The sequence below is a fragment of the Sorex fumeus genome, unplaced genomic scaffold (assembly GCF_029834395.1).
Source record: "Sorex fumeus unplaced genomic scaffold, SorFum_2.1 ptg000122l, whole genome shotgun sequence".
Taxonomy (NCBI): domain Eukaryota; kingdom Metazoa; phylum Chordata; class Mammalia; order Eulipotyphla; family Soricidae; genus Sorex; species Sorex fumeus.
Window position 1 is genome coordinate 54,656,205 of NW_026606179.1, and position 11,796 is coordinate 54,668,000.

General features: G+C 56.5%; 1 protein-coding gene across 1 annotated transcript; it reads right to left on the reverse strand.

The window, feature by feature from the left end:
• Nucleotides 1-2,470: 2,470 nt before the first annotated feature.
• Nucleotides 2,471-11,430, reverse strand: LOC130044137 (C-type lectin domain family 18 member A-like). The gene is made up of 12 exons (XM_056136736.1): nucleotides 11,312-11,430; nucleotides 10,590-10,681; nucleotides 9,202-9,441; nucleotides 7,668-7,765; nucleotides 7,141-7,262; nucleotides 6,945-7,052; nucleotides 6,179-6,271; nucleotides 5,841-5,947; nucleotides 4,304-4,433; nucleotides 4,001-4,097; nucleotides 2,926-3,017; nucleotides 2,471-2,561 (listed from the first exon to the last, which is right to left on the reverse strand). Exons 1-12 carry the CDS (start codon nucleotides 11,427-11,429, stop codon nucleotides 2,524-2,526), a joined length of 1,335 nt encoding a protein of 444 aa, XP_055992711.1. The 5' UTR covers nucleotide 11,430; the 3' UTR covers nucleotides 2,471-2,523.
• Nucleotides 11,431-11,796: the final 366 nt, after the last annotated feature.

Here is an 11,796-nt window from a genome sequence, read left to right on the forward strand (position 1 = left end):
CTGCATGGTTTGTCCTTCCTGGATCCTCTCACTGGATGGGGGGGTGGGAGGGATACTGAGACCCGTGGTGGTGGAAAATGGGCACTGGTGGAGGGATGGGCATTTGATCATTGTATAATTGAAACCCAAGCACAAAAATTGTAAGTCTACAGCTACCTCATGGTGTTTCACTAATAAAAAAAAAAAAGTACTAGTCCCCCTCTCTCTGTCCTCTGAGGATCTTGGCCCTTGCTCATTCCCAGTTGCTCCCCAAACCAGTCCGCAGCACTCTCACCCTCTCCCGGCCTGGGTGTTTGCTACCTGCAACAGGCAGGAACCAGTCAGCCTGTGAGGCTTGTCTGCTGTGGAAACACCGACCCAGGTCTGGGGTCACTCTCCTGGGCGCTCCTGCTGCCAGTCTGTGTCTGTCTCCTGAGCTGGCCCTGGGCTGGCTGTGTCTGCATTGGCTGGAACTGCAGGAGAGTGGAAGTCTGGGCTCTCAGCTCAGGCCCACCCTCTCACTGGGGCCCAAGGCACACTCCTTTTCCTACCAAATCTCTGCTCTGAGTCTCTGGCCAGGCAGTCAGTAACTGTGAGTCTTGACCCCGGGAGACAGTTCAATGTCCTGCAGCATGTGCCTTGCATGTAGGACGCCCAGATTCCATTCCTGGCACCACATTGTCTCCTGAGCACTTCCAGAAGTGGCCCCTGAGCACTTATCTGCGAGCTTCCTAGCCTTATTCAGTGAAGGAGCCACCAAACAAAATGGTGTGAGTTGGGCCAGAGCAATAGTCTAGCACTTAGCCTTGCACATGGCTGACCTGGGTTCCATCTCGTGTACCCCATATGGGCCCCAGCACCACCAGGAATGATCCCTGGGCATAGAGTCAGGAGGAATCCCTGAGTACTATCAGCCATGGCCCCAAAACAAAACAAAATGTGTGAATCAAAAAAAATTTTTTTATGTGAGTTGTCCCTTTATTCACCAGGCAGCAGGGCAAAGGTTGATCATACTTGGGGTGCTCAGAATCCATCCAGGTCATACCCGGCCATTTTTAGGGGCCACCAGGGCCATTCCTGGCAGTGTTCAGAGATCATGCTGTATTGGAGATTGAATTCAGGGCCTTGGACGTGGGCTTTGTTTCATTTGGGGGGTCCTGCAGGGCTTGGGAGACCCAGGTGCTGGAGGTTAGGTGCTTTAAACCATCATCCTGCTCCTGAGAACTTTTATGTTAACAAATGAGGGTTTGGGCTAGAGAAATAATGGTTCAGTGGGCGAAATACATGCTTTGCATGCAGGAAGCTTAGGATTTGATTCCCAGCACTGCCAGGAGTGACCCTAAACACTAAGAAGTAGTCCCTGAGCACTGCTGGGCATGGGCCCTCAACCAAAATAAAACAAATGGGGTATAGATAGAATAATGTTGTTAAAGAAAAAACAAATACAAAGCAAGACAGAGAGCTAGCTCAGTGTTCGCTCCCACCAAACTCTGTTCAAGGCACCGTAGTACATTTTCTCATTTACTATTATTATTGGGGGGGGGGGGCATGACCAGCTTTACTCAGGGATCATGCCTGGGGACCACATAAGGTGCTGGGATCTAGCCCCAGTTGGCAGAGTGCAAAGTGAATCCCCTTCCCGCAGTGCTGTCTCTCCGACCCCATAATCACAATCTAGTATCCTCACTTACAGAGGAAATGTTTTTGGGTGACCTAGTTTCCATTTCTTGTGACTGAGGGGTTGGGGGCTTTCCCAGGATGTGGGGCTTTGAGGGCAACAACCAGGCTAGGTCCAGGCAGCCTGGGAAGGGGTCCCCTAGGTCTGAAGTCACTTGTCTCACGTCCCATTAAAGGGCAGAGCCTGATCTCCAGTTCAGGGGTCTGATTTTGGACTCCGGCTCGCTGGGCAAGTGCCTTACTTGCTGTACTGTCTCTCTGACCCCCTTGCAGATCTTGGTCCCAACACCAGCCTGGCAAGTGTGAAAGCATTCCACCAGGGGAGATGATCTCTGTCTCTCTCTGTCTCTGTCTCTCCCCTCTGTCCCCCTGCTCCCCAGAGCTGTGTCATGTAGTCAACAGCCACGCCTTGTCATGCACTCTGCTCTCTTTCTGAGTCATCTGACTTCCCTTTCAAATGGGCACTCTCATGGCTGGGAACATGGGGATACAGGGCCCCGCGTCTGACCCCTGCCACCGCACACCTGCACACACACGCACACACATTTAAAATCTGAGTCCACTGAGTTTATTCTCTTGGGGGAATGCATCCTGGGCTGCAAGGAACCTCCATTTGACTAGGGGATTAGCCCACGGGAAAGAGGTGAGTGCCAAATTGAGCCCATCTGAGCTAAAGCAGGTTGAAGGGCCCCCAGGCCCTTCCCTGGCACCAGGCGCCCCGCTCACCCCACTATCTCCCACCCCTCTTCCTGCACAGTTGGAGCCCTTGTAGATGTTGTCTCATGGCCCTGCAGGACCCTCCTGCAGACATGCGGACAGGAAGGTATCCCTGAGCACTGGCACTGGCGGGGTGAGGCCTGGCCAGCCTCACGGCCCTGGGTCCCACCGGGAAATGTGAGCCTCAGCTGAAAGGAAGCAGAGGGGAGCGAGGCTCAGTGGCTGCCTGGGCAGTCCTGATGGTGACTCTGCCTGTGTCCAGAAGCACATGTGACTCTCCAGAACCTTCTAGAAGCAGCTGCTGGAGGTGGGCTCTTTGCCTGCAGCTTCTTCCACTGGGATCCCACAGGCAAACGGGTTGTTGGAGAAGCTTCTCATTCTAGAGCCCTGTGGTACCTCAGAGGGGACCTGCTATGTGATGGCAAGGTCCCTGGCAGGACCCTCTCAGTGGCCCGGGCAGTGACCTGATCCACAGAGCTGCCTGCAGTGGCAGCGGGGAGTCTGGGGAGGGGGGGAGGGCGGAGAGAAGAGGCGGGCACCGCGGGCACTCACTGAACTGGCAGATGTAACGGTTCCGGGTTCTGCAGCGTTGGTCATTCCAGTCGAAGGCGGACGAGGCTTGCAGCTCCACACAGTTGCCAAACCTGCCGGCAGAGAGTGGGGGGCTTGGGATGGAAGGATGAACTTAGGGGAGTGGCAAAGGCTGATATCCTCCCCTGGCCTGCATCCATCCCATGGGGTGGGGGTAGACCCACCCCCGAACTCCATTCCAATCTTGCTCTGTTCTTTCTGAACAGTTCAGCAGGTGTGTGTGTGTAATTTTCCTGGTTGCTCTGTGTGTGTGTGTGTGTGTGTGTGTGTGTGTGTGTGTGTGTGTGTAATTTCCCAGGCTGCTCTGTGTGTGTGTATGTGTGTAATTTCCCAGGCTGCTCTGTGTGTGTGTGTGTGTGTGTGTGTGTGTGTGTGTGTGTGTGTGTAATTTCCCAGGCTGCTGAGCAGGACAGCTACCTGCACCTGCTGGGTGCTGTGTGCTGAGAGGTCAGGTGGAAAAGGACTGGAGAGCTATCTGTGGCCCGGCTGCCTCCCATGTCCAGACCTTAGGCTTTGAAGCCTGAGCTGTGTCATGTAGTCAAAGACCTAGCATAACTAGCTTTTGCGTGTGTGTGTGTGTGTGTGTGTGTGTGTGTGTGTGTGTGTGACTGGGTGCAGGCAGGGCACAACCCAGGTGTTTATAAAGGTGGGAGTTTCAGTGGGAGGAAGTGTGAAGGGTGGGATGGGTTGAGGGTGTGCCCCAGGGTCACACTGACGTGCCCACATCTGATTGGGCCCCTGAGAAGCCCAGACCCTCAGAAGGTTGGGCCAGGCAGTCAGTTGGGGGGTTTTGCGCATCTTCAGGATCATCAGAAGGCTCAGAGAGGGGAAAGGGGATAGGACAGCAGGGACAGCGCTTGCCACACCTGCAGCCATCCTGGGTTTCATCCCTCGCACCCCACATGGCTCCATGAACCCCTCCAGGAGTGACCATGAGTTGCCCCGCCAGGAGCAAGCCCTGAGCACTGCTGGGCATGCCAGAAAAAAAAACAACATTCAGCAAGAAGGTTCAGGGAAGAGGGGTCCCCAGACTCACCCCTGGTTGTCAGGCTGTCCAAAGGCAAAACTGGAGAAGGACTGGCGCTCCCCAGTACCCCATCGGAAGGCATCCTTGGCGGCCTTGTAGGTGAGCCCTGGCCCCGGCAGCGAGATTGACCTTACTCCCTGCCACGTTCCAAGCTGGGCCCCCAGGACTGTCTGTCCTGCCCCAACATGGCCCGCCCTGCTGTGAGGTTCCTTCCTGCAGCCTTCTCCCAGGAAAAGAGGCCCTGCCTGACCTCTGTCCCCTTCTGTTCCCAGACCTCACTCCTACAGCCCCCACCCCCCACCAGGCCCTCACCGATCCAGAAGTTCCTGGTCTCCACGTCGCCATGGGTGACCTCGTTGGTGGTCTCCAGACGGCCCAGGTAGAAGGCGAGGATGTCCTGTACTTTCTGGCTCTCAATCTGGGCTAGCACCCCTCCTCTTCCCTGGAACCCCCACTCGGCGTCACCTGGCCAGGCCCCAGGGCCAGTCCAGCCAGCCCTTCTGGTCCATCCCGCCACGTGCTGTGACCCGGGCTGTGGCTTTGCAGGGCAGACTGCCCCTTTCACCTCCTACTTTTGAACTCGGGGTATTCCAGTTTCTCTTCCCTGTGCATGGGACCCAGATGGACCCTTGGAAGGATTTAACTACCTGCACCAAGTCTCAAAGACATACTAAATTGGGCATCAGTGCAAATGAATACAGAAATGCCACCAAAAGTCTGAATTTTCGGTTCTCTTTAAAAATCTTGGGGCTGGACCTTCGGAAAACAGTATGGACGATTCTCAAAATTAGAAATTGAGCTCCCATTTGACCCAGCAATTCCACTCCTGGGAATATATCCCAGAGAGGCAAAAAGGTATAGTCGAAGTGACATCTGCACTTGTTTGTTCATTGCAGCACTGTTTACAATAGCCAGAATCTGGAAAAAAAAACTGAGTGCCCGAGAACAGATGACTGGTTAAAGAAACTTTGGTACATCTACACAATGGAGTACTATGTAGCTGTTAGAAAAGATGAAGTCATGAAATTTACATGCAAGTGGCACTACATGGAAAGCATCATGCTAATGGAAATGAGTCAGAAAGAGAGGGACAGACATAGAAAGATTGCATTCATCTGGGTAACATAAAGTAACAAAATAGGAGACTAACACCCAAGAGTGGCCGAGATTAGTACCAGGAGTTTTGCTCCATGGCTTGGAGGCCAGCCACACATGCTAGGGGAAAAGGCAGCTCAGATAGAGAAGGGAGCACCAAATAAAGGGTGTTGGGAGGATCCTCCTAGGATGGGAGATGCATGCTGAAAGCAGACTATAGACAGAACATGATTGTCTCTCAATGCCTCTTTTGCAAACCACAGCACCCAAAAGGAGAGAGAGAACAAAAGGGAATGCTCTGCCACACAGGCAGGGTGGGATGGGGAGATGGGGTGTGGGAGGGCTACTGGGATCCGTGGTGGTGGAAAATGGGCACTGGTGGAGGGATGGGCACTCGATCATTGTATAACTGAAGCCCAAGCACAAAAATTTGTAAGTCTACAACTGTACCTCATGGTGTTTCACTGATAAAAATTTAAAAAAAAATCTTGGGGCTGGAGAGAGAGTCCAGAGGTAAGGCATTTGCTTTGCTTGTGACTGACCCTAGTTTGATCCCTGGCACCACACGTGGTCTCCCTGAACCTCACCAGGAGTGATCCCTGAGTGTGGAACCAGGAATAAGTCCTGAGTACTGCTGGGTGGGGCCCCCAATAAACAAAAGCCAAGGGGTTGAAGGAAACTTCTCTGGATCTCTCCACTGAGACTCTGCTTGGGCCCTGGGGAAGGGCCCTAGGAAGGCGCAGCCCGTGGTCACCTGGCATTTCACCTTGGCCCCATAATAGGTGTCGGCCTCTGAGGACACCACGAAGCAGTCTCGGTCGATCCTCAGGTCACAGGTGTGGAAGGGAAACTGCACCTTGGCTGGAGAGAGGGAAGCCTGAGTCTGCATGGAAGCCCCAGGCGTGACCCGCCCTGCCCAGCCCGTGGGGTGGGCCAGTGGTGTGCCCTGAACGTGTGTCAACATGGTGGGGTTTGGACCTGGAGCTGGGGACAGATACCCACTTGGGCTCCCGGGGAGCAGGATCTAGCACCCCGCTGAGGAGGCCTGACGGGGTCTGGCAGGTTGGGGGTCTTATTAGGAACAGGACTCACTGGCACACTGGGCCCCGCCGAAGCCGATGTCACAGACGCAGGAGCACTCCTCTTCCTTCAACCGGCCATGCACACAGGACACGCTGCACCGCACTGCAGGAGAGGGTTAGTGGCTGCCGCTGCACTGCACGAATGGGACTGCAGGGGGCAGCCCTGAGCAACCGCCCATTGCTGGAAGCGTAGGGGGCACTGCACTGCATTGCTGAGACTATAGGGGGCAGCACTCAGCTCCCACCCAGGCCCTCATATGTCATGGGTATACAGGCCTGGCCAACCTCACGGTCACCCCCTCTCAGGGGTGGAACTCATCAGAGTAAGCAACCTCACCCACGTTCACTGTTGGTGCATTCGCTTTGATCTCCATTGTAAGAGAGAAGGGAGTAGGGTTTGGGGGTGACCTGCTCACGATGAAAGAGCTGGCAGCAGGGGGGATGGGAGAAGAAGTCTCTCCTGTCTTTTTCCCAGAGCCCAGGGAGTGACACTGGAACCCTCCCCGCCCCCCCCCCCCCCCCCACTGCACAGAGGGGGCCTGGCATAGCCGTGCTCCGGGCACACTTGCTGAATGTCTTGCTGCCTGTGCAGTTCTGTCAGGGCACAGGGGCACCCCGTTGCCAACCATGTCTCCCTAGAAAGCCCCTCAAATGCTCTTAAACATCACGTTAGTATCTGTTTGGGGCCCCCAGCTCCAAATCCCTGGGGGGCTGCCTGCCTGTGCACTGGGTCCAGAGGCCCCGGGAATGGGGTGCTAGAGTCCACATGTGCCCACCTTGACAGTATCTGCCCGTGTAGCCAGGGGGGCAGTGGCAGCGGCAGGAACTGATGTTGAGACGACCATGATTCCGACAGTGCATGCGACACGGATTCCTGGGGACCTCTGTTCAAACGAGAAGGGAGTCTGAGAGAGGTGTCTCCAGGGCCTGAGGTCCAGGGCGCTGGGAGACAGGCAGGCAGTGGGCACTCACCACAGAGTCCCCCTGTGTGGTCCCAGGCCTTGAAGCATCCTGAGACACTGGCTGTGCAGAGCGAGCACCAGGCACCTTTCTTATAGGGGGCGACCGGCCTCCCGTTCACCTCCCAGTTTCCTCTGTGAGAGCAAGCAGTAGACAGCTAGTTAATCCTGGCCTGGGGATGAGACCCCACTGGCCCCTTCTCACTCCTTCTGGCCCACCCAGGGAGTTGGGTGAGCCAGGGAGATTTCCTAGGTAAGAAGAGATCACCTCCAAACGAATATGGGGAATATGCCCTGAAAGCGTGGAGGGCTTCCAGGAAGTGGCACTGAGAAGCCACTTTCTGTACAGTCAGTCTTGGGTGTTGCTCCCTTCAGCAGCTTCCCCCTTCTCCTTTCTTCCCCGTCCCACCATGAGTGAGGCCAAGGAGCAGAGGCCTTTGGGGTGGGAATCTCCGACATCCCCCCGACCCATCCCCACCCTTCCACCTGTTGCTACTTCATCCACCTAGAGCAAGGCAGTGCCCCCAACATGGGGCTTACCCGGGAGCATAAGCGCAGACAAAAGCTTCCATGTGGGCCTGGGTGCCGGAGCAGGGGTGTCGCGCACAGCCCAGCTGGCTTGAGGTGGCCCACACGAGCTGTAGGAAACAGTGGCGCAGACATTCATCATATGCTCACACACACACACACATACACATACACACACATACACACACAAACGCACACACGCATGCACGCACACAGCATGCCCCAGCCGTGGGTCAGTAGCACAGCTGGGGCTTGTCTCAGAAGGAGGAGACACAACCTTAGCCTCAAACCAGGCCGACAGTGTCTGCAGTGACCTCTGGGTTGCAGGGCGAGGAGAAGGACGGAATCAAGAAATACCCAGGAGGGCGTGGGCAGAGAGAGAAGAGAGGGTATCCCAGATGAGTACCCAAGCTGAACGCCGGAAAGGTTTTCTCTGGGTGGGGTGGAGGACAGGGCTTTAGTTGGTAACAGAAACAGAAAACGAGTATTGCTAACAATTGTAGCTGAAGTTTAGGACATATCCTAGATGTGTGAGGTCTTATTCCTGAGCCCACCAGAAAAACACTAGACACACAGGTAGTTCTGATTTCTGAATCTAGGTAGTAGCACAGTGGCCGCCATTACTGGGCCTGTGTTCAGCTGCTGTTGGTCCTTGAGCGAACAGAGGGGCTCAGGAAGCTAACTCTGCAGTGTGTGTGTGTGTGGGGGGTGGCACCACAGGCCGGAGGGCAGCCCTCCATGCGGGAGCCCTGAGCTCAATCCTGCCACACAGTTCCCAAGCACCAAACTAGGAATAGCCCCTGAGCATTGTAGATGTGGCCCCAAACCAAAAACCAAACAAAGAGCATAGGGGCTGGAGTGATAGTTCAGTGGGTAGGGTGTTTGCTTTGCATGCGCCGACCCGGGTTCGATTCCCAGCATCCCATATGGTCCCTTGGGCACCACCAGGAGTAATTCCTGAGTGCAGAGCCAGCAGTAACCCCTGTGCATTGCCAGGTATGACCTCCCCCCCAAAAAATTAAGAGCATAACCATCTTTTTTGATGGTGGTTGTTTGGGGGCCACATCCGGCAAGGCTCAGGGACCACTCTTGGCAGTGACCATGGGACCATACATGGTGCCATGGATTAAACCTAGATCAGCTGCATGTGAGGTAAGTGTCCTCCCTGCTGTATTATCGCTCTGGTGCCATGAGTGTAACTTCGGATCCCCATAAACTAGGACTTGATAGCTCTGAGCCTGGGCATGCATCACTGCTCATGGCCCCCAAGCAGCCAACCCCTGCTTGTAGGGATGAGAAAGCTGTTTGTGGCCCTGCCCAGCGTTGGTCGTGGGACCATACGTTTGCATCCTATTTAGAGGAAAATCTGCATTAGGTGGGCCCCCATGAATTTGAAATCCCTGAAGTTCGGGGATCAACTGGATTGAATATTTAAAACTGGCAAAAGCAACAGGAAACCAAACAGAGGAAAAGTAACCTCTACTTTGGGGAGCGGCTATTGCTCTTTCAGACTGATCCCAGTGGCATGGGACCTGCAGAGCCTCACCTGTGTATAGTGGGTGCACGTGGTATTGTGGGCACACGTGGCCTCCGCAAAGCTGTAGTGCTGCCCCTCTGCGAACCACAGCCCCAGCACATGAGGGAAGGTCGTGGAGCCCAGTGGCAGGCGCTGCACATTCCAGCCCACGTGCAGGGCGACCCCGGGAACGGATGCTGGGCTCGGGGCTGCAGCACCGCACAGGGCTGCCCTGGTCTGAGCCCACTGGGCCAGGCTCTCGCTCCAGTCCTAGGAAAGCACAGACTGACGTTCGCCGGGGCCCAGGTGCCCAGTCTCCCGCTGCCCTGCAGCCCTGCACACCACCGCGGGGACAGAGCCAAGGTCAGGAGTTCTGCTGGCCCCGGCTGACTGCCTGATGAGCTGCTTTCTGCTGCTTCCTGGAGTCGGGAAAGGCCAGACTGGAGCTACAAGGGCTCCGAGGAGTGATGGAGAGAGCATTGGGACGTCTGGCCCCAAACCTGGCGCACCAGGACTGAGAGCATCCATCAGTCCAGTTCCTGCCTCTCCTCATGAGGGCAGGGACCCCTGAGGGACGACAGCCAGCCCGTGCAACAAGGTGGTCATTTCTTGTGGCTTCTGAAACCCATGAGCTTGTGTACGTGAGGTTGCCAGGAAGGTGCCATCTTCCCTCCCCCAGCCAGCCCCGGGCATGTGTGGGGACACCAACAGGGATACGGGACAGGACGGAATCCATGGTCACCAGGCTGAGTAGGCAGGCTGGGCAGCACTGTGCCTTCCTGAAATGCAGCTTTCCCGGACACTGGGAAACTGCACTCAGGAAGTGCTGGGGTGGGGGTGGGGGGCAGGAACACCACAGCCCAAGGTAGAATAGGCGAGGGGGCGGGAGGGCAGAAGCCTGACTCTGAGCCGCTTCAGCTTGTGGGAAACTGGTTGCAAAGTGCCCCAAGGTGACCTCGTCATGGGAGGCAGCCATGGGAACCCCACACCCCTCCTCCCTGCCCGTCATTGCTTCCCACACTGTGGGGGCAGCACCCAGCCCCGCCCCGGTCCCCAGCAAGGGGGGAACTGGCGAGGGGCCTCCTGGTCCTGCTGACAAACCCAGGATGGATGCGGTTTCTGTTCATACACAAGCTCCTCCCCATACAGTCCTGGGGTCCCCCGTCCTGGCCTGGGTCCAGCCGGGACCCCTTTGTGAAGACCCTTCTCCTGGAGGCAGCGTCCTCTGTGACTGAGTGTCTTCTGGTCTCCGGGGTAACAGGGCTCAGGAGGGGAGGCCAGAGGCCGCCAAGTGACACGGGGATCCCAGAGGAAGGGTGAGGGGGTGAGGGAGGGGAGAGGATAGGAGGAGGCGGGGGAGGCGAGGGAGGGGCGAAGATGGGACGAAGTGGTACCGAGGGGATGAGGGTGGGACTCACCATTCTCCGCATGTTGGCTGCAGGGGGCTGCACGTGACTGCGTAGACGGTTGTGCAGGGTGAGAAGCAGGAAACTCTCCTTCCTGCTCAGGGCTGGGACGGGAACACGGTCAGGATTGGACCCTCACCCCAGCAAGAGGAGAGCCTCCCCCAGAAAAAAGAGGGGCTGAAGAAGCAGGGCTGTGAGGAGCACTTGGCTGAGAGCAGGTGGGGCCCGGCCTTGCTCACAGCAGTCCTGGGATGTGGCTCATTCTTTCTGTCCCTGACCCTGCTGGGCCCACTCCTCTCCAGTCTTCTCCCCCACCAGCCAGTCTTTTGAGTATCTCCCTTTTTTTTTTCTTTCTGGGTCACACCTGCCACTGCACTCAGGAATAACTCTTGGCAGTGCTCGGGGGACCATATGAGATGCTGGGGATTGAACCTGTGTCGGCTGCGTGCAAATTCCTACTGTCTATATGTAGCACAGTACTGTCACTATGGTCCTGCGGATCCCTCTTTAATTTTGCTTGGGGTTTGGGATCCCAACTGGCAGTGTCATGGGCTCCTGGCAGGGCTTCGAGAGCTGGGATGGAGACCGGGTTGGTTAGCCGCATGCAGGACGGGGCCTTACCTGTCCGCTGGATCTCTCCAGCTCCGAGAGTGACTAAATCCCTCCAAAAGGGCTTCCGAGAACCCCTGAGGGTCCCCAGCAGAGCCATGCTCCTTGCACAGGGATCTCCTTACCTCCAGGTACTGTGGGTGGTTCCTCCTGCCCCTGAGGCTGCTGTAGCTCTGCCCAGGCAATGCCCAGCAGCACCAGGAGTGCCAGTAGGAGGCTGGGCAGGCGGCTCTCCAGCCCCATGGAGGGCTCCAGCCACTGCATGCCCATTGGGTGCATGGGGTGATGCCCGGCTTGGCTGTGCAGTTGCCCAGCCCCCTCCCAGACTCTCCTGAGGCTGTCTCCCCGCTCAGTGGTGTCAGGCTGGACTGGAGAGTCCTAGGTGTGTCCAAAGAGCCTCCGGTCGAAGCTGGCAGGAAAGAGACAGGCCCGGGGCTCCGTCTCCCTCTGGCCTGCAGCCTGGCCCGCCCGCCCACTGATGCAGTGTGCAATGACCCCGTGGCCTCTGCTAATCATTGCAGGATTATTAGAAGCCTCGGGGAGCCTGCAGAGACCCCACTGATTGGCCCACAGACATTCCAGGGCTGTGGATTAGTGACCCATGACTGTG